The following is a 22541-nucleotide window of genomic DNA, read 5'->3' as shown; positions in this document are numbered from 1 at the left end:
TCCCTCTCACCAGCTTTCAGCAGCACGATCTGGTCATTTTGACAGAGATCCATGAAGCCGTCGATGCGTTTGGCGAACTCCACCACGTGCTGGATGGCCTCAGTGACCTTTACGGCACAGAGCTGCCACATCACCTCCTGCGGCTGCACAGATAGTAAAACAAGACACGTCGGAACTGAAGTGAACTGAAGCTTGTTGAACAGGACTACAGGACTACAGGACTACAGGACGAACGCGTGCACATAGTGTGTGACGGTGCAGTGAACGCACCTTGCTCTGGTAGCTCTCCACCTCGTCCTGCAGGACGTTCTGCCAGCTCATCTGATGCAGCTCCTCCTTCAGGTACTGACACGTCTCCAAGTGAGACTTTGAGATGATCTGAGCCAGGTGATCTGCAACAAACCATGACAGAGAGCAGGTGAACACGGCCGGACCGAGGACCAGTAGTGCAGCTAAACAGGTAACGTTTGTCCCGATGGAGGCCGGATTTCTGACACCCCGACCCTGGTCCCTTCTGCAGGATCAGGTCTCAGTCTCCTGCAGTGCTTGTGGGTGTTTTTCCTGCAGCCTGTTGAGTTTGCAGAGACTCGCTGCTTGTTTTGCATTGTGATAAATAACACACAGCATAGTGTAGCACGTAGCATCGACACAGTTATCCCAGTAAAGTAACACTTGATTTGATTTCACTTCGTTTTTTTAATGTAGCATACAAGTAAATATTTTGGAATGAGATGCTTTACTTCAGCACGTCCTCGGGACGCGTTCAGACCGACTGCATGAAGAAACGCAGCAGGACAGCAGAAAAAGGCTGAACCTGGTTCTACATGTGCTGGATCGTAATGCAGAGTCATCATCATCAAATACATGCAAGCACATATTTCTGGTAGATGACTTCATGCTGTAGTCACAATCAACGAGATGATAAAATATAGAACAACCTGTTCGGTGTTTCAGCACGTGCTCAATGTCCAGAAGTCAGTAACTCAGAGGTTTGAAGACTCTGTATAACTTCCTGGCTCCATTTCCTACATCGGATGTGTGTTTGTGGTGTTTTAAATATCCAGTTGTTTTGTGGCACATTTTTATACTGTATGAAACTGTGTCAACAAAATGTTGGTGAACGCAGCTCAGACAAGAAACAAACTCAAAGTAACAGCAACGATTGTTCGGTGCTGCTGCTAATTGTTCCAGCATGACTGAATACGAAATAACACCAGAGAGCAAAACAACAAAGTACAAAAATACAGTCCGCTCATACAGCTTCTGGATGGGGGGGTGTGGGGGGGGGGTATTATGATAAATGCTTTTGTCAAAGAAAAACCGGGAATAAAAAAAGTCTCCAGGGAGAATAAAAATATGATTTCCCCCACCGAGTGCCCTGCCACGTCCCACTTGGCCCTAATTAACAGACAGCTAATTACCACACAGAGACTTTAATGAGCTCTGAAGATGAGTTTCCAGCCTCCTGCTATTTTAAACCACCTTTCTGTCTCTGTTTGCCCCACAGTTCTCTCTCTTACTTTCTTCCTTTTGTCTCTTCCTAACTCTTCTTTGTGGCTTCTTATTCCTCATCTCCTCCTCCTCCTCTTCCTCTCTGCTTCACCTCTTTCAGGATATTTCCTCATCTTCTCTCTGTTTGTTTTTCCCTCCACAAGTGGACAGTGTTTTGGGATGTCACAAAGCTGTCAGCAGGGCTCCGCCCACTGACTCTGTCGACTAAAATCTGATTTAGAGTTCTTCTTAATTTTGAGATGAATAAAAGTGACTGAAAATAAAATATGAGACGGCATCAACAAGCTAAAGAGACAGTGACACAAAGAGAGACCCGGAGACAGAGGGCGTCCTGGGGGCCCGACACTGGACATGGGGCCGGGGGTGGGGGTGGTGTTGTGGATGGGGTAGTACCGTCCCTGGTTGGAGTTTGTCCGCAGACCTTACTCTCCATTCATCCTGTTGCTGCTCCTGAAGCTTTCATGTCACAGATGAAATGACTGAATCTGGATTTTTATCAACTCAGATCATTCAAGAGCACAACAGTCAGAAAAGTTAGGGGGAGATGTGTCCCCACTGCCCCCCCCCACCCCTCCTCCTGTACCTCCACCTTTGTTCACACTCCTCCATCTCACCGAGTTCAGCCATGGACGCAGTGGGCGATGTGTCTCCATCACTGAAGGAGCAGTAAGGGAAGAAGCCGTTACTGGATCCATAGTCGCACAGCGGCTCCGGTTTGATGCCATTAATATCGAGGCCGGACTGGTCCGGGGACGGCTGGAAGTCCAGGTAGAAGGCACCACCTCCTTCCCCTCCTCCTCCAGAGTCTGCCTGTTTGTGGAAGAGAAGGTCGATACACATACACTGTAAGTAACTCCATCCATTTTTAGGGTGTATTTTTTGCTCAAACACCTCTGGAAAGTAAAAACCACAGACTTTGGACGAGACGGATCCTCCTTCAGGTGAGTTTTGTTCCATGTAGCCTCCCAGCTCATCCGGCAGCTCCGTGAGGCCCGTGGACGAGAGGCCGTAGTGAGGGGACAGCGGCTCTGCCTCGCCCGAGCTCGGGCTGCCGAGGCTGGGGTGGGACAGGAGGGGACCCTGCTGCTGCTGCTGCTGCTGCTGCTGCTGGAGGCGGTGTTTCTGCACCTCAGCGTACAAACTGTCCCGCTGCTTCTTGGACATGCGACCAAACTTTACAGCTGCGTTTGAGGTAGAAACAAGAGTTATAAAACTGAATTTCTTTAAGACTTCATCTGACATCACACAGCTCCCTCTGAGACACTAAAGGCCTCACACTACTGTGAGTCGAGTGAGAAGAGTCGTGTGAATGCAGCGGCAGACTTGAGTTGACCGGCTCGCAGGTTTCTTCGTTCATTAGATAAAATACCTTCCTCCTCGGCTGTGAAGGACTTTGGCCTAGAAGTCGACGCAGATACAGACACACATGCTTCATTTAGGCCTATCTGTTACAACAAACCAACAACATCTGAGCAGACTCAAACTCTGCAGAGGGATTTACACTCAGTGCACGTCACAGCCGCAGCTTTGACTTCTGCAATTAAAACACTTATTATATTATATTAAACTGCATCCGCCAAGTTTCTCATTTCAAAGTTGCTTTCACACTCAGCAAACGTAAAGACATGACACAGAGGTTGAACCTGCATTGTTCCTTAAATGAACCAGACGACATGTCGCACACAGACAGACTCTTCTGCACTGCTGGTGCGTCTGCAGGCTAGTGTGTCCATTCCTTAGTTATGTGTATGTACCTGTGTGTGTGTGTGTGTGTGTCTCACCGTCTCGGGACATGCCCACAGTCAGACATTTCTGCAGACGGCAGTGTTGGCAGCGGTTGCGGCTCGTTCGGTCGATCAGACAGTTTTTCTGGCGAGGACACGAGTAGGCGGCGTTACTCTGCTGACTCCGCCTGAAGAAACCCTGAGAGGGGAGGAAATACTACAGTTTTTATTTTTATATACAGCTGTGTTGCACGGTCAGGCCTTTACTCGTCTTGTCAGCGCATTTAAAAGATATCACAGCTTCTTTAGGCGGATCTTTGATTCACTATCCTGCCTATCTCGACCATGATCCTCTGGATCTGTGATCCATACGCCAGCCTCTCTCTGTCTCTTGTGTTTGCACACAGGTGAATCTCCGTCCGCTGCTTGTTGGCTGTGAAATGAGCCTCCAGCTGCCAACAGCAGCTGCTGCAGCTGCACACACGAGCTCGTTTAGGGAAGCTTTCTAACCAGGAGAAGGTTTTCTGTGCCAGAAGGTTGTGACTGATGCTCCGCAGGCAGGAGACTGGAAGAATAATGGGAAACTGCACATTTGTTGGACGATAGTGAGTTTTGTGGATAAATAAATTAAAGAGCACATTTAAACAAAATAAATAACTGTAAAAGACAAGGTTCAAACTATAGTCACATTAGCAATGAAGGGGAACTCAATTGTAAAAAGGTGGGTCTTTAGCTGGGATCTAAAGGTGGGGATGGATGGAGAAGTGGATGCTGTTGCTGTAAGGACTTGTGTTCCTTTGGTACAGGATGGTCCAGAGTACCTTATTCTAAAGGAGGTAAGAAAGGAAGCCCTGAAGAACCTTTCCTTAGCATCTGAGAGTTCGACCAGCTCTCATCGTCAGAAACCCTCCTGAGCTAAAAAGACCGTTCAAACGAAGCCGATGCTCGGGCTCAACAGGAAGTGACACGGTGAAGAGGAGAGGGCGGGGCCTACCTTACAGCCTTCACAGGTGATCACCCCGTAGTGGATCCCTGACGATTTATCTCCACAGATCTTACAGGGAATGATTTCAATCTGAGCTGCAGACAGAGAGAGAAAACAAACACTGAAAACAGTCCTGGAGGCTTCAGTACAACAGCAGCTTTATTCTCAGATTAGTTCTCCATCAGATGACATGGCGTTTGAGGGTTAGGCTGAGCCACGTCAGCACACCTGGAGGCGGTGACAAAACAAAAAACAGAGGAGCAGCAAACAAGCCAGAAACAGTCTTTACTGAAAGACTGACGAATCTTTGAACAGGGAAAAAATGAAATATTCATCCTGTAAAGGTTGACACATTCCCAATCTATAAGAACAGAACATTTGAATTAGTTTGTACTCAACAAGTCTTCCACATGCAACCACAAAATATGTTGTTTGTCGAGGCCATCGTTTGTCTTTCAAAACTGTCACAGTTGGAAGAATACGTTTATGTAAGTTATTGGTTTTATAATGTGATAACTCTCGTTAAGGTTTGGTGAGATTTAGGAGAAACTGACACAGATATCAATATTTGACCATTAAAAAAATGCATAACCTTCTTTGGATATTAAATTATTGTCATCAACAACCAACCAACAACATATCAAATATATATTAATGTTGAGATATATAAAATAAGATTCAGACACTGCACATAAAACAGAACTATGATGTAAAATACTGAACTATAACAAACATGACATGAACATGCGCTCTTCTTTCTGTCTATGCTTTACATATATCCAAATATCTCTAAACTCTGCTGATATTAACGGTAATGCAGTTCTTCTTCGTCGCGGCGAGGAGTTGTTTACGCGTCACTTCTCCTGTTTCACTCCTTAAAAGATCAGTTGAGACGTGAAGGATCTCATCTTTCAGACCGAGTCTGAAAACACACGGACGGCGTGTATTTATACACTCAGCAGCTTGTAACGGAGTGACATCTCGGCTCTGAGCTGCTATATTTAGCAGCGGGAAGTTATGTAAGTGTGCAGCCACATGAACACACACACACATTACAAACAAGGTGTAGAGGAGTCTTGAGACGCAGAAGGAAGGAAGGATCTTCACCCAGCTGTTTGTCTGCAGGACACAAACACTCTTCGCTCTCTTGTCTGGGCAATAAATCTGCTCCTGGATCAGATTTATTCTGTTCATCTGTTTACATAAAATCAACACTTTGAAAATGAAAAAAACAAAATCAAAACACTTGTTGTTGGATTTAAACCATCAACCACTTCACGGCCAAGAATCGTCTGTTCTGTACAACTAATTATAAAATAAAAGATTAATAGGTTAACCCTAACCCCGTGTCTACAGCAGAGGTGTGTGTGTGTGTGTGTGTGTCATTTTACCATGAAAATAAGGACAATATTCAGTCAGGACACTCCAGAATACTCGCATGTCTGTCTTTGTATCAAGTTTTAAACAGCAGTTTAAAGTGACCAATCAGCTGTCAGATTCCTGCGGCGGACACACCCAGCAACAAATCAAAGCCCAGATTCTAACTGTGACGATGTCTGTTAACCCCCCCCCCTGGCAGAGAACAACTGGCCAAGATCAACATCTCTCTTCTCAGATGCTGCTGTCAGCTCCCTGCTGTGCACTGCATGGACCACATGACTGTTTATGGTTGTTGCCATGCCAACGTGAAGTGCACAGGATGCCCACAACCCGTGCGTGCGTTGAATGTGGAAATCACCGTTTCACGAAGCGGCGGTTAGCGCGAGTACAAGCGTCGGTTTAGCGGGAACAAGAAGTTCTTCTGTGATCACAAAACACTCCAAGCTGTGTGTTTCAAACTGAAATGGAAATGATGACATTTTTATTTTATTAAAAAATTGTGCACAACAAAACCTGATTAGAAACACTAGAAAAGCCTTGCTGTGTCCAAAGGTAACAAAATCCACCAACCAGCTCCTCTAAAGCCTGTACAAATCCTTCATGGGGGTTATGTGATTATTTCCTGTTCCACACATGAAATATTATGTAAATAAAGTTTAACCAAAACGGAGGCTGCTGATGATGAATAGAGGGACATATTTCAGATATTGTAGATATTTTGGCATTAATAAATGTTTCAAAGTCAATAACAACAAAAAAAGCTTCCACATACACACCAATGATGCAAACCCACTACTGAAACCACACACACACACACACACACACACACACACACACACACGCGCAGGCGTCTGTGCTGCAGTTTCCTCTCTGCAGTAATTAGCTCGCTGAGTGTTAATCCCGTCTGAATTCTGCATTTCAACATCAAAGACGACGTTCAACAAAGCCACCGCCTGAAATTAGAGCTGATGTGAGAGCAGCAGATATTTATACACAGCCAGCTGCAAACACAAACATCTGCTTTGTTTTTTAAGTGCCCCCCCCCAGGCTCACGGGAGGAGCTGTGACGGCTACTGAGTCTTCTTGTTTTTCTTCTTCTCCGGCCGACAAGAAAAAGGAATGAGCGACGGAGGACAGGAAGTCTGTGTGATAACAGAACGATGGTGGCGTTGAGTTGGTTTCAAGTCACATCCTATAAAAACATCATTCTTTGTGTTCATGAAGCCTCTGAGGTGCGAAGCGTGTGAGTGTGAACACAGAAACCTCATGTTTTATCCCACAGTAAATATGAAGCTACAGCCAGCAGCTGGTTAGCTTAGCATAAGGACTGGAAACAGCTAGCCTGGCTCTGTTCAAAGGTAACGAAATCCAAAAACAAAGATCTTAATTGGTGGTCTTCCGTCGACGGGAAGGATACGTCTGTCTCTTCTGATTGGTTAGTGTCTCAAATACGCTGCTGTTCTTTATTTCATATCCCAGAAAACTGACTCTCTTTGGGTTTTTGGACATTTTCAGACAAAACACGACATTTGAAGACGGCATGTTTATCAAGATACCGCAGTAATAATTATCATATCAGTTTTGTCCGTATCGCCTGGAGCTCAGATTGACTTTCTGTTGAGTAAGATGTGACAGCATGTCATCCTCCTCCTCCTCCTCCTCCTCCTCCTCTCCTCAGTTTCTAAATCAGTGAACCTCAGAGGAAATTGTTGTAATGACTCATCAGCCATCAGAGCGGCACCCCTCAAACACACAGAAAGCTTTCATTTTCGTCAGCCTCTGCTCAGCCGTGTGCAACGAAGCCTCAGCGTTTGACTGTTGGTCCTGATGCCCCTCTTCTTCTTCTTCTTCTTCTTCTTCTTCTTCATTTTTCTCTTTATCTCCTTTTCTTCATCGTCAGTACTTTTCAGTCAAACTAAGAGTTAAATGTGATTGTTTGCCTTTGTGGTGGCTTTCCACTGCAGATCCTCAAGCCTCAAGGCATCATGGGATACGTCTCCATTGTCCGTTTAGGCCTCTCTCAGTACGCCAAGTGTGAACTTGTGTCCTTGGAGTTCAACTTGGCAAGTTTACAACAGCAGTACGCTCAATTTGCCACCTCAACACATCAACATGTCTACCTACACGTCTCGAGTGACAAGATAATGTGAAGTCAAAGGTCAAAGGTCCAATATAACAAACGTGAACCTTAAAAGACTCCACCTCTCTAGCATTGTCCTTCTATCTTCTTCTTCTATCCACTTCTCTTTCCTCACTGAGGACATCTATCAGACGTCACACAGCTCTTCTATTTCCCATCAGCAGTCGTGCTCCCTTTCCACGTGTTGGTGTGAAGAACTGGTGCAGTTCCACTATAATTCACTACAGCCTCACTCGTAGTAATTGTAATTGTTGTTTCACGATGCTGTCGTCGACTTCGACTTTCTTCAGCAAACTGAGGATGCAATGCCTTGCTCGTGGGCCGCTGTGGTGGGAGGACCAAACATCTTCCATCCATTCTCTCACTGAGACGTTGCCAGCAGGCTCCGTTCTTTAATCTCCTCGTCCAGCTTCCAGATAATCTCAGAGTGGATGTAATAACGGCAGACATATGGCAGCGCACATGGAGCACCAACACACCCATTCAGCCTGTCAGCAGATGAAGCAGCAGCTTGTTCAATAGCCACAGTTGGTGGTTCGCTTAGTCACCTCTCCAGTTGGTCGGCATAGTAATCTCCAAACTGTGAGTCTCTTTATATTCACATACATTAACTCTGACGTTAACATCACGATCAGCAACCAACTCCACCTATTTATACTTCTGCAGAATCACTTTCCAAACTAAAGACAAGACAATTGTGCTGCTCAGATTTGAAAAATCTTTTATCCTGTAAAACACATGTCAAATAAACACAAAGTTGTGAAGTAGAAGTACATCCACGAACAAAACTGTATTAAACCCATGCAGCTTGTTTTGACTGGGACAACTTTCACACTTTTTGCTCAGCATCAGGCAACATCAGCTAGCTGATAGCAGCCCAACTTAACAAGTGATGCCGGAGCAACGTTCAGTCTGTCATCACAACTGTATGAAAGTGTTGAGGGGTCCAGAACAAATGACGTTAATATGGTAGAATTAGTCCAGTATGTGTCGGCACCTCTGCTCTAAAACCCAGCTGCCGCCTGCTGTTCACTGGTGCTCCTCTCTGTTCCTACTGCTGCAGTCGCTTGACACTAATCGACAGCCAATAACATGATTCGCAAATTCTGATGTGTCCATTAACTGACAAAGATGCTGACAAGGAGTAAACCCAAGCTCCCTGTTTATAGATGTCCCTTCAGGAACTTGTCACATTTTTCATGCTAGCAGCTTGACTATGGACGGACTGAAGTATCTCTGCATCTGTTGGATAGATACCATAATATTCTGCACAGACATTCATGGAGGAATCCTATTGACATTTATGATCAAAGTGTCCTCTATTGTCACCAGCAGGTCAAAGTGTGCTTCAGACATTCTTGGTTCCCAGAGGATGAATCCTACTGACTTTTCATCTAGCGCCATCATCAGGTCAACCTTTTAATTTGTCCAATACTTATCACCAAGTACAAATAACATTCCCATCAGCCTCGGCTGTACTTTGTGTTTAGTGCTAATTAGCAAATGTTAGCATGCTAACACACTAAGCTAAGATGGTGAACATGGTGAACATTATACCTGCTAAACATCAGCATGTTAGCATTGTCATTGTGAGCATGTTAGCAGGTGGGCGGTCATCTGCTTTGACCGGTTGGTTAGTAGCATTAAGTGCAGCCTCATAGAGCTGCTAGCATGGATGTAGACTCTTGGTCTTGTTACCTGATCTGTGGTCCTCATGTAGTTCTGCTGAATCTGAATCTGCTGATAAACTAAACCCCTCACTTACACCAGCTTCTGGTGACCTACTTCAACACTTTCCGGGGCCGTTTGTCTGTCAGACCATAAAACGGCAACATCTCTGTATCTGGACGATCTTGTAGCAAACGGACGTGGTTCAGCTCAGAGAACATCTCCGCATCTTGTACCGTACAGTACGTTTCACACTTATCTTCAACATCTTTGTACTGAAATTGGAAGCTATAGATGCTGGTGTGAAGTCTCCAGATCTGTGCTGACGCAGACTCTGTGTGGCGATTAAAAACATATTCTGCATCTAAAGTAATTAAAGTCAGAGTGTTTTCCCTGTGGACGCCGCAGATGCTCGCTGTATAGATACCACTGTATAGCATAATAATTAGCAGTATAGCAGTGCTAATTGAAGGCTAATGAGCTGGAATAACGTCATGAGAGCCACCGCTGCTTACTGTGTTTACTCCAGAAATGCTAAAGCTCGGGCAAAACAAATCCCTGATGGATAAATTATCTGAAATCCAGAGCTAAAATAAAGTTTCTCAGAGACCGGATCAAAGAGGGAGGAGAGAGGAGGGCCATTTAGCTGCCACTGAGCCTTTGAAATATGTCAAGGTTTGGTTGGGAAATGTAAAACCGCAATTCTCCAACACCCCCATTCTCCTTTTTTCTCCTCCTTATCGCTTGTTTTTCCTCTGGCTCACAAGTTTTTCCATTTGTTTCGGAAACAAAAACTGTTTCTAAATATGAAGCTAAAGAGAGAGCAGGCGTTTTAAGCTGGAACTCAGATCAGATCTGGATGTCATTTCTGTTTTAATGTAAAAATCAGCTGCTGTATCATCGTCTCAACATCCACCTCTAACCTGACAGTTTAGCTAACAGTGTCTGAGCCAGGATTGTATGTGTCTCCACAGGCTGGTGGACCGCAGGCCTGCTCTCCTGACCTATAGTCCGACCTTCAGCGCCTCCTGCTGGCCTGACCGGTCCACGGCCGACTGTCTCCTCCTGCTCAAGTCGGGAGGTCTGTCTAACCTCCAAAACCGTCAACCTGCCACTCATCCAAACCTCCATCAACCTCCAGTGAATCTCCATCAGTTCACTTTGCCTTTTCACTCATGAAAAGCAACAACAGACAGCTAAAGATGAAAACCTCATGTGATGACGTGAGACGGACGCAGCAGCTGCACGAGAAAATAAAATGAGTTGGACTGATGCTCGTCGTGTTCAGCCATTTCTTCATGTGTTTTAGAGGCTGAAGTAGAAGTGATGTGACCAGTGATGTCACCACCCCCAACCCCCCCTCCCCGCAGAGAACAGTTAAATAATCTCCTGGCTGTTGTAATCCTGTGACATAACAGGCTGGCTCAACGCCTCCTGCAGCGTTTTCTCACAGACTGTGAATCTGGACCAGACAGATTTAACACACACACACACACACACACACACAGTGCCAAGCCTGGATAATACAGATTTGAACAGTTTGAATGAATGAAAAGTTTCTCTGAAGGAGAAACACTAACCCCTCTCCTAAAAGAATGATGACTGGCATTAAAGCAAAGTGCATATTGGGCAACTATTAAAGTTAGGACAAATGTACTAAAACTTTAATAAAAAGGTAAAAAGATGCAGAAAAAAATAGTGAAACTGAGAATGTGAATCAGTTTCTGAGAGGACATGAAAAAAATCAAACTGTGGGTCAAAATAAAACACTGCCACTGCGAACTGCACTAACAACATGGATGATTTTATGCCAACCAGCATTACAGTGTGCAACGTTCACAATAATCATGTGATGCCAAACAGCCACAGTGAACCGTCATCACCAGAACACACACTTCATGTCAGAGGTGTTGATGCATTATAATCAAATCTGATAAGAGCTTAAAGCTCTGAACTCTCTATGTCCTAAAACAACCACCACACAGAGCTAACAATAACTAGTCTAACAATAACTAGAGCTAACAATAACTAGTCTAACAATAACTAGTCTAACAATAACTAGTCTAACAATAACTAGAGCTAACAATAACTAGTCTAACAATAACTAGAGCTAACAATAACTAGTCTAACAATAACTAGTCTAACAATAACTAGAGCTAACAATAACCAGAGCTAACAATAACTAGTCTAACAATAACTAGAGCTGACAATAACTAGTCTAACAATAACTATAGCTAACAATAACTAGTCTAACAATAACTAGAGCTAACAATAACTAGTCTAACAATGACTAGTCTAACAATAACTAGTCTAACAATAACTGGAGCTAACAATAACTAGAGCTAACAATAACTAGAGCTAACAATAACTAGAGCTGACAATAACTAGAGCTAACAATAACTAGAGCTAACAATAACTAGTCTAACAATAACTAGTCTAACAATAACTACAGCTAACAATAACTGGAGCTAACAATAACTAGAGCTAACAATAACTAGTCTAACAATAACTAGAGATAACAATAACTAGACTAACAATAACTAGTCTAACAATAACTAGAGCTAACAATAACTAGAGCTGACAATAACTAGTCTAACAATAACTAGTCTAACAATGACTAGAGCTAACAATAACTAGTCTAACAATAACTAGAGCTAACAATAACTAGAGCTGACAATAACTAGTCTAACAATAACTAGAGCTGACAATAACTAGACTAACAATAACTAGTCTAACAATAACTAGAGCTGACAATAACTAGTCTAACAATAACTAGTCTAACAATAACTAGAGCTGACAATAACTAGTCTAACAATAACTAGAGCTAACGATAACTACAGCTAACAATAACTAGGCTAACAATAACTAGAGCTGACAATAACTAGTCTAACAATGACTAGAGCTAACAATAACTAGTCTAACAATAACTAGAGCTAACAATAACTAGTCTAACAATAACTAGTCTAACAATAACTAGAGCTAACAACAACTAGTCTAACAATAACTACAGCTAACAATAACTAGAGCTGACAATAACTAGTCTAACAATAACTAGAGCTAACAATAACTAGACTAACAATAACTAGAGCTGACAATAACTAGTCTAACAATAACTAGAGCTAACAATAACTAGACTAACAATAACTAGTCTAACAATAACTAGAGCTAACAATAACTAGTCTAACAATAACTAGAGCTAACGATAACTACAGCTAACAATAACTAGTCTACAGCCATGGTAGCATGGGGGGGGGGCAAGGTACAGAGACACATTCACCATCACGATCGCATTAGCCACTTTTAGCTAGCAGGGATTGCGGCGACTCTCCAGCGCCTCCCCACGATAATGGGTCAGAACATCACGGAGGTCTGAACCCCCCCCACCGAAGGGGGTGTTATTTTGATATTCGTGAACCTCGTGCATTATATTCTCAGAGCTAGTATTCCCCTTTTTGTACTTGCTGCACAGTTGGGGGGTCAACAAACAAAATATACCTCCTTTTGGTTATTTCCTCAGTGTTGAGGAGGAGAAACAGAGTTCTGCTTTACTTAACTTTCAACTTCGAGGAGGTGAATACCAGCTGGTACTGAGATGTGTAGTAACATAATACACCAACAAGAATCCATGTGATTCTGTGTACGGCATAGAAAAGTAATTAAACCAAAGTTATTACAATTCATCTTGAGGGGAACATAGCAATAGCTAAATGAAAAGTCAGAGGATCATCATCGTCAGCAGGATTCATCCTCTGGGGAACATGAATGTCTGTATTCAATGTCATGACAATCCCTCTAATATTTGTTGATGTGTTTCAGTCTGGACCAAAGTGGAACGACAGTTTAACATAAACATGAATCTTCTTTCTTCCATGTAATGTTGGAGGGTGCATGCATCCATTATAGCTTTGTGTGTGTGTGCGTGTGTGTGTGTGTGTGTGTGTGTGTGTGTGCGTGTGTGTGTGTGTGTGTGTGTGTTTCATATGAAAATCCACTGAGGATCTGACTTAATGAAACAACTAAAACCTTGTCAGGTTTCATCCAGACCAGAAACTTTTATTTACTCAAACTGTCACACTAGATTTACCAGACGCAGATCTGACAACCACATCCTCATCATCCATGTTTCACATCCTCCTCCTGTCCACACACACACACACACACACACACACCTCCTCTCCTGCTCCCTGTCGCCTCTCATCACATTCCTTTACACTGTAATTCATTTGACCGACGATTCCCAAAATAGTATTTACAGATCAGTGAAGGTGTCATGTCTCCAGGCTCCACAGTAAACACAAGAACACACTAACTTTTTTTTACTGAAGTAAAAGTAAAAGTAAAAGTATTAGCATCAAAATATATTCAAAGTACTTAAAGTAAAAGTACTTGCTATGTAAAATGGCTCATTTCACAATAATAAATATAATATTACTGGATTATAATCAGTTATGAATGTGTACGTCATTCATGTTGCAGCCGGTACGATGGAGCTCTTTTCAATAATACATAAAGGATTATCATTTATTAGTTGATCTATATTTTGTATTAATAATCTGAATCGACAAAGTAACTAGTTATTGATGTTGTCAGATAAATGTAGTGGAGTAAAAACTACAATATTGGCTTCCAAAATGTGGAGTAGAGATACTGTAAAGTAGAAATTGTACAAGTACCTCAAAATGTAGTGAAGTACAGTATTTAGTATATGTACTTATTTATTTTCCACCACTGTTAAAACAGCAAGAGAAGAATCTGTTGAAGTGAAACTAGGACACATCACCCCTTCAGAGACGCTTTGAGGAGGACAAGCAGCTGGACAGAGACACACAGAGTGGAGCATCTTCTCAGACAAAACACAGAAAACGTCTCTGACAGAACTCCTGTGTACAGAGAGAGAACTTAAGAATCTGAAGGATAAACATGAAACCTTCGGTCTGCCTCAACAGAAACCATCAAGCACACACAGGTTTTTTAACTCTTACCTTTCATGGCAGAAATCACAAAATACATATTTATAATCCCGACTCATGGAGGAAACAGCAGCAGGAGAATCCTCTCTGTGTGTGAGACCAGCGGCAGCTCCCTCTCAGCTCTGACATCCTCTGCTGCTCTCTGCACCACACCAGGATCCATGTGACTGTGACGTCATCCTCTGGCCCCGCCCTCCCCCTGGCCTGCCCCTCTGACTGACACAGCTGTCAGCCAATCAGAACAGAAGGGAGGCAAGAGACAGCTCTGATAGGCTACTTGTGTGTGTGTGAGTGTGAAATTCCTCTAATGAGAGGAGGTTTTCCCGCTCCTCACTTCTCAATAAAGTTTCGGTTCAAATTCAGATTTAAGGACAGCTCCAACAGGAGAAGACTGATTTTATTTTATTTTTAATTGTCTGATTTTATTTGTTTCATTGATGTCCTGAAATGTTTTAATCCAAGTTCAGCCATGTAAAGCACGGCTTTTGTTCTGTTTAAATAAAGTGTGTAAACAGCGATTTGACGTTTTCATTCTTCAGTTTAAACAAGATATAACATGTTAATCAGCTTCAAGGTGCTGGATTTTGTTACCCCATGACAGCCAGGCTACATGTTTCCCTCCGTTTCCAGTCTTTATGCTAAGCTAAGTTAGCCGGCTGCTGGCTGCAGCTTCATATTTAGCGTAAAGACATGAGAGTGGCATCAGTCTGAACATCGAACTCACAGCAAGAAAGAAAATAGGCACATTCCCCTAAACCTTTACATTCATTCATTTTCTTAAATAAGCTCTGTGAGGCTGCAATGCTAATTATTATAGCCATTGTCAACTTCCTCAACTCCTTCTTTGCGTCTCCTAAATCTTTCCAGAACAAATCAAGATGAAATAAACGAATGGATGTCAGCAGGCTTACATGCTTTCAATGACAAAGAGAAGAGTTTGACCCTTTGCTTCGTTTTATTTGAGAAAATGGTTCTCAGTCTCAGGTCTGTGCGTTGATGGAAAACATTGCAAAGCAAACAACCAGGTGTGTGTTCCCGTGGGTGTGTGTGTCATGGTTTAGTATTTACTGAGTTTTCTCACTACGATTAAAAGACATCTGTTTTCCTCATCCGGACAGACTGAGAGCAGCGTCACGATGGACACGCCGTCACCCACATGACGTGATCGTGCTGCCTCCTCACGTCACTGCGGTTCACTAAACAAACAGTTCAAAGACAGAAGACGAGACAGGAAAAGGCAAGGAGGGGGTGTGATACAGAGAACAAGAGAGAAAAGAGCCAACAACAAAGAGGAAGAGAACAGAGGACGACACAACAAGAAACCACAGCCAAACGCAGCTTCAGCACAAATCTGTCCACCAATCACGTCCATCCGTTCATCCTCCAGCTGCACAAATCTAAAGATGTCCATCAGCTGACCAGCGAACAACAAGCAGCAGGAGTCCTGACTGCTCATCAGCCTCAAGTAAACATCCTCTATGAATATCCGTCTCACGTGCACCTGCAGTAAAGCACCTGCGGATGTTGGGGGGGGGGGGGATATCAAACTGTCCATCGTCCTCAGCATGAAGGATGAAAAAACTGGAACATTTTGGGAGCTGAGGGTGAAGTTACTACAACAAGGCCAGACAGAAGTTTGTCTGTCCACAGTGAAACGTCTCCGGACCGCCCACCCACTGACCGCAGCAAGAAACTAAACTACTAACTAAAATACTTCAGAGTTCATCATTTATTGTCCATCGCGGCCTCAACAGAGGAGTCCTGGCTGATCTGCAGCTTGTTGCCACCTCTCTCTGTGTTTTTGTTCCTCCTCTGCTGTCCTCAGTGAAAGCCGGCTATGTGAGTGTGACACTAGTCACTCGTCATTAGCAAAGAGCAGCAGAGTAAAATATTTCACATCATATCAATAATCTGAATGTATAAAGTTAGCAGCTCTGAAGGATCATAAATATAAGGTGTGTCACATTAAGCAGACGGTTTGAATGTGTCAGAATCATATTTAATCATCATTCAATTGAATATAAGCATCTTATTGGACTCTGTATCGACAGATAATATTAAAGGACTCAGATGGGGGTCAATGCCAGAAAAAGCTTGACTATTATAACTGTGACCTGTATCACCCATCCACTGTAACAGGACGGTGTTCTTTTGCTCCCATGTTGTTCCGGCGGATCTGTGCAGTGAAGAAAAACTTCCTTAAAAAAAGTTACATAACTGAAAGGACTAAAGTGCAGCTCGAGCTAACAGAGCGCTTCACCCGACATCCCACTCTGCTTCGTAAAACAAATCCCGACTGAGCTGCGGAGCCTCATTGAAGACGATTGAACTGCCTGAAAACAGCCGCGCAGAATAAACCTCAGTGTGTTGAAGACGTGAGGGCTGCAGGCGAGAACGACTCCTGCCAGCAGAGAGAGGAAACTGAGGAGCAGCAGGAGCTTCATTCTTCCTCCAAATTGGCAGAACAGGGGGACGATTTACGCTTCGAAGGGCTCGTCGGCTGGCGGCGGAGCTCTCCGCCTCCCCTCATCACACCCAGTCAATAGATTCACAGCAGCACGTTACGAGTTGTTTGGAAAATGCCTCCACAGCGCCTGAAGGATCAGTGTTTCTCCCTCCGATCATCCCACGCACAGTCGACTGCAGGAGGATCTCACATTCATTATCCATCCTTATCAGCTCTAATGAGAGAGACTAAACTCTGGCAGCAGTCCCCGTCACTCATTTATCTTCATCTATCCTGCACGCTCGCAAGTCTGACATGTTTTACAGTAAAAACTGGTTCTAATGTGGAAAAATAAACTTTCAGTGCACCACAGAGAGCAAAAACTGCAAATTAAAGTCTCCTAGTGAACGTGTTTCAGTTCAGCTGAGACCCCCTCGTGGTATCTGGTCATGCTTAGTTTATCCACCCCAATACAATCCTGGTGAATGGAACCCAGTTCGTGGAGCTGAAAAACGACATCTGAAAAACTTGACAGCAAAGTGTTTTTTGAGAAACAGTGTCTTAATCACACAGAACACAGACAGATATCTCAAAATCTTGACACACACAAGTGAAAAGCATCATGTTTGATATGAATTCCTCAAAGAGGAGAGAGGAAGTAGAAAGAGACAGAAGGAAGGAAGACAAAGCATTTCTTTAAATAGTCTTTGTGCGAAACATTTATAGAATCATTGGAGCAGTTGGCCGTTACGGGTCAGATCTCCCCAAATGACAACATCCATCTATGACAAACCATCTCTGCCTCTTCATCAACAGATAACACACCTGATCACATTCATTAACAACCAGAGTATTGTAAAACAAACAGGCCCCAGAGCTAAGAATTCTGGGAAGTCAGTCCAGCTCCTGCACCCACAAGCAGCATCTTAAATGTCTCTTTCAACCCAAAATCCACGAGCAGCCATCGCAGCGACCAGATAAACCAGATAAACCAGCTCAGAGTTAACCAGACCGGGTGCTCCAGCCCCCCCACCCCACCCACCCCGTGCAACAAACAGCTGGTGACAGAGAGGAAGAAACAGTGAACTTACATGTGTGTGTCTTCTTCACTGCTGCCGACAAACCTGCAACACAGAAAACAAGAGATACGATCATCGTTTTCGGCTCAGATCTTGTCGCTCACTGGTTTTTCAGGTTTTTGAGGAGCACATGTGACACCATGTGTACAGATCGCTTCGTGTGTTTTACTTTACATACACATACATTATTTCCCATAAGCCCTCACGACTGAAGACACATCTCAGTGTGTTATCAGTCCCAATGTGCGACTGATATTTTGGGATAAATGTTTGGTGCAGCTCGTCGTCTGGCCGCCCTCCAGAAGGCCGTGGGGGGCCGGAGACGGTCCTGGGGCCAAAATCTGTCGGGGCCACGGTGACTCGCTCCTCTGGTGACGCTCCGCTCGCTCAGCCCATCTGGACGAGGGCACAGAGTGTGTGTGTGTGTGTGATTACTTGAACATGTGTGTCCATCTGCGAAATGTATGTGTGTCTTTTTGCATTTCAGTACTGACAGGAGGCTGTTACCGTGGCGACCAGGTCTCACCTCAGTACAAGTCCAAAGTGATCAGGCAAGATCATAAATGGCAATTCATGTGTGTGTGTGTGTGTGTGTGTGGGGGGGGGGGGGTCATCTGAACACTGTTCTTAAACCTTTCGTGGTCATGAAGAAGAAGATGATTTCAGGCATCTTTTCTATGCGGCTTGGTTAGATGTAAGTCTGTCCTCAGCTCTGCAGCTCTGCAGCTGTGCAGCTGTGCAGCTCTGCAGCTGTGCAGCTCTGCAGCTGTGCAGCTCTGCAGCTCTGCAGCTGTGCAGCTGTGCAGCTCTGCAGCTGTGCAGCTCTGCAGCTGTGCGTGCAGCTCTGCAGCTGTGCAGCTCTGCAGCTGTGCAGCTCTGCAGCTCTGCAGCTGTGCAGCTCTGCAGCGTGACTGTAACATGACGGTCACTGAAACAGAAATGTGTCACAACAGCGCTGTTAAAAGAGTGCAGAACATTTCTCCTCTTTAAGGAACACAGATCATTGGAGTGACCTTTGATTGGCTGTTTGAACACCCAGCGGTGGCTTGAGAGGTTTCCATGACAACAGCTCGTCACTTAAACATGTCGGTCTCACGTCTGAATAAATCCGTCTTTGAAAACAGATCAAATCACGAGGTTAAGTCTGTGTATTAAGTGTGTTTTTCCCTTCAGCTCTCCCCCACACGGTACAATTCACCTCTTCTGTCAAGTCTCCTAACATCAGCCATCTGGTCGTCTGCCATCACACACACACACAGACACACACACACACACACACACACACACACACACACACACAGACACACACACACACACACACACACACAGACACACACACACACACACACACAGACACACACACACACACACACACACAGACACACACACACACACACACAGACACAGACCACAGACACCACACACACACACACACAGACACACACACACACACACACACACAGACACACACACACACACAGACACACACACACACACACACACACACACGACACACACACACACACACACACACAACACACACACACACAGCACACACACACGACACACGACACACACACACACACACACAGACACACACACGACACACACACACACAGACACACACACACACACACACACACACACACACAGACACACACACACACGACAACACACACACACACACACACACAGACACACACACACAGACACACAGCACACACACACACACACAGACACACACACAGACACACACACACACAGCAGACACACCACACACACACACACACACAGACACACACACACAGACACACACACAGACACAGCACACACAGACACACACACACAGACACACAGCACACACACACACACAGACACACACACACAGACACAGACACACACACACACACACACACACACACCACACACACACACACAGACACACACACACACACACACACACAGACACACACACACACACACACAGACACACACACACAGACACACACACACACACACACACACACACACACACAGACACACACACACAGACACACACACACAGACACACACACACACACACACAGACACACACACACACACACACTCAGACACCACACACACAGACACACACACACACACACACACACACACACACACAGACACACACACACACACAGACAGGACACACAACACACACACCAGACACACACACACACACAGACAGACACACACACACACACACACACACACACACACACACACACACACACACACAGACACACACACACACACACACACACACACACACACACACACACACACACACAGACAGACACACACACACACACCACACATACACACACACAGACATGCAGCGCTGCGTCTCCTTCTTCAGCTTCTGAGGCCAACAAAACTTTTAAAGTCTCTAATGATATTTATTGTTTTTACATTTTCTTCTCTTCTCGGATTGAACATTTAACTTCACAGTATGAATCCCTTTGGCCTTCTGAGTCCATAGTATCGACTGATACGGAGCCTGACCTGATGACACAGCTGCCCACAACACAAACCAACAACAGACGAGTTTCCCTTTGTCATCAAGTCACTCACAGAATGAACGTTTATGGACGGCTGATATGTTTCTCATTGTAACTGGTGAAGGTGACGTCAGTTTCCTACTCTTTGATTCATACACACACATACATACATAGTTTGCTAACCTCTGAGTAGTTTTTCACACTCTGATTTTCACTCTTATACGCAGTGAAATGCAGCTCTGTCGTGAAGGAGAGCAGCGCTGCAACACTAACAAATATCTATTGAAATATGCTCGATACCTCGTGACATCTCGACAAATAAAACATCTGACAGATCATTCTGAGAATAAGACCCCCAGAGGGTCTGTCACAACGTCCACACCTGCAGTCTTGAAATTGAAAGTGGCAGGTTTTACGGCTCATGTCCGAACAGAACCCCCACAGCTGGATACTCGTGGACACGTCGCAGCTTTGAAAATGAACAAGCAGATGTTTGCTCACATCTGCAGACACAATTCATCTTTTCAGACAAAAACACTGATTCCCTTATGATCCCATCACATCTTCACTTTGGTTTGATTAAAGCATTTGTTCCACATTAAGAGCTGCATCTCTTTATACTGTCAGTGTGACGGACTGGAGCAGCTGAACTGGAAGGTACGGAGGTGAAGAGAGACTGAAAGACAAAGTTACAGTTTGAACTGATGATGAAAAACAATCTCTGATTTGAAGCTGAACTGTCTCGGGTGTTTAAGAGCAGATAATGATGTCTTTCTTTCCTTTGCTGCCATTGAATGTTTTTTGGAGTCTGAACACCAGGAAGAAAAACCGCTCCTTCAGCTCTGAGGCGTCACTTTTAAACTGACAGTTTACCTCCAGCTGCCTCCTGAAGGACAAAGAGGACGTCATGTTGTTAAAGTGGAAAATAAACATCTTGTGACCGACAGCATTTTGTCCTCAAACTGTCCAGGAAATACTTATGTCCAGGAAAGACTATGTATTTAATACTGAAGGAGAAAAATGACCTTGATGGGTTGGTAACCTTTTTGCATGTCACCCTCTTTACATCTTACTGCCTATAACAGGACGACTGTCCCCCGGGGGCCACAGAAGGTGATTCATGCCCGTTGGCATGTTGTTGTTTCCAGGTCATACTGGGAGAGACAAATGGAAGGGAACAAGCCAGTCCCTTGTTATAATGAGAAAAGACTCTCAGTGGAAAAGTAGCCACCGAGCATTTCATGACCTGAGTGCATTTGTTTGTGGGGTTACAGGATCGAGCCAGCAGCTCTGTGGAGCTCTACTTACAGCGACGCTTTGAGCTAAATGCTAACATCAGCATGCTAACATGCTCACAGAGACAATGCTAACTAACTAACACACCCCCATCACCATCAATGGGACTATGGTGGAGAGAGTCAGCGAGGACCTGACCTGGACTAACAAGACCAACACCATAATAAAATCAGCGAGACAACGGCTGCTCTTCCACCGCAGGCTGAGGAGGATCAACATGGACTCCAGGATACTGCAACTTCTACAGGTGCACCATTGAGAGTATCCCGACTGTTACGGCAGTTGCACCGCCCTGAACAGTATGGCTCTGCAAAGGGACAGCACAGCACACCACCAGGACAAAGCTGCCACCCATGGAGGACCTTTACATCCAGCGGTGCAGGAAGAAGGCCAACAGGATCATCAGAGACCTCAACCACAAACTGTTCTGCCTGCTGCCGTCCGGCAGCATCCGGCCCCACACCACCAGGCTCAGGGACGGCTTCATCCCTCAGGCCACAAGACTGTTGAGGTCTTGAGCTCGCCACTATGACACTTCACTTGTTGTTCGTGAGTAAACCATCACAGTGTCCATGTTCATGTGCACACCTGTGTACATGCTGTCCAACACTGTCAATGGTCGCCAGCTAGAAGATGAAGCTTCTAGAAAGAAACTTGTTTGTTTATTTCTGTGTGAAATCAAGGACCGATTGTATCAAAGATGTATATGAATTTCAGCGTTATCATTTGAAACTGCATATGTGCCGTGTGAGGACAGAAGGGAGTAAAATGGCCAAAACTAGTTGTAATAAAAGTATTTTT

General features: G+C 44.4%; 1 protein-coding gene across 1 annotated transcript in view; it reads right to left on the bottom strand.

Moving 5' to 3' along the window:
• LOC139285415 (nuclear receptor ROR-alpha A-like) overlaps positions 1-22541 on the bottom strand; it is a 66092-nt gene that overhangs the window by 3950 nt on the left and 39601 nt on the right. The window contains exons 2-8 of the mRNA XM_070906016.1: positions 17917-17949; positions 4231-4316; positions 3294-3435; positions 2428-2693; positions 2127-2322; positions 271-392; positions 11-143 (exon numbers count right to left, since the gene is read on the bottom strand). Coding sequence (XP_070762117.1) covers positions 11-143; positions 271-392; positions 2127-2322; positions 2428-2693; positions 3294-3435; positions 4231-4316; positions 17917-17949 — 978 coding nt within the window. The remainder of the gene's footprint in view (positions 1-10; positions 144-270; positions 393-2126; positions 2323-2427; positions 2694-3293; positions 3436-4230; positions 4317-17916; positions 17950-22541) is intronic.

Source organism: Enoplosus armatus, chromosome 1 (assembly GCF_043641665.1).
Source record: "Enoplosus armatus isolate fEnoArm2 chromosome 1, fEnoArm2.hap1, whole genome shotgun sequence".
NCBI lineage: Eukaryota > Metazoa > Chordata > Actinopteri > Centrarchiformes > Enoplosidae > Enoplosus > Enoplosus armatus.
The sequence above is the reverse complement of the archived record's forward strand: the minus strand, read 5'-3'. Positions and strand labels throughout refer to the sequence as shown.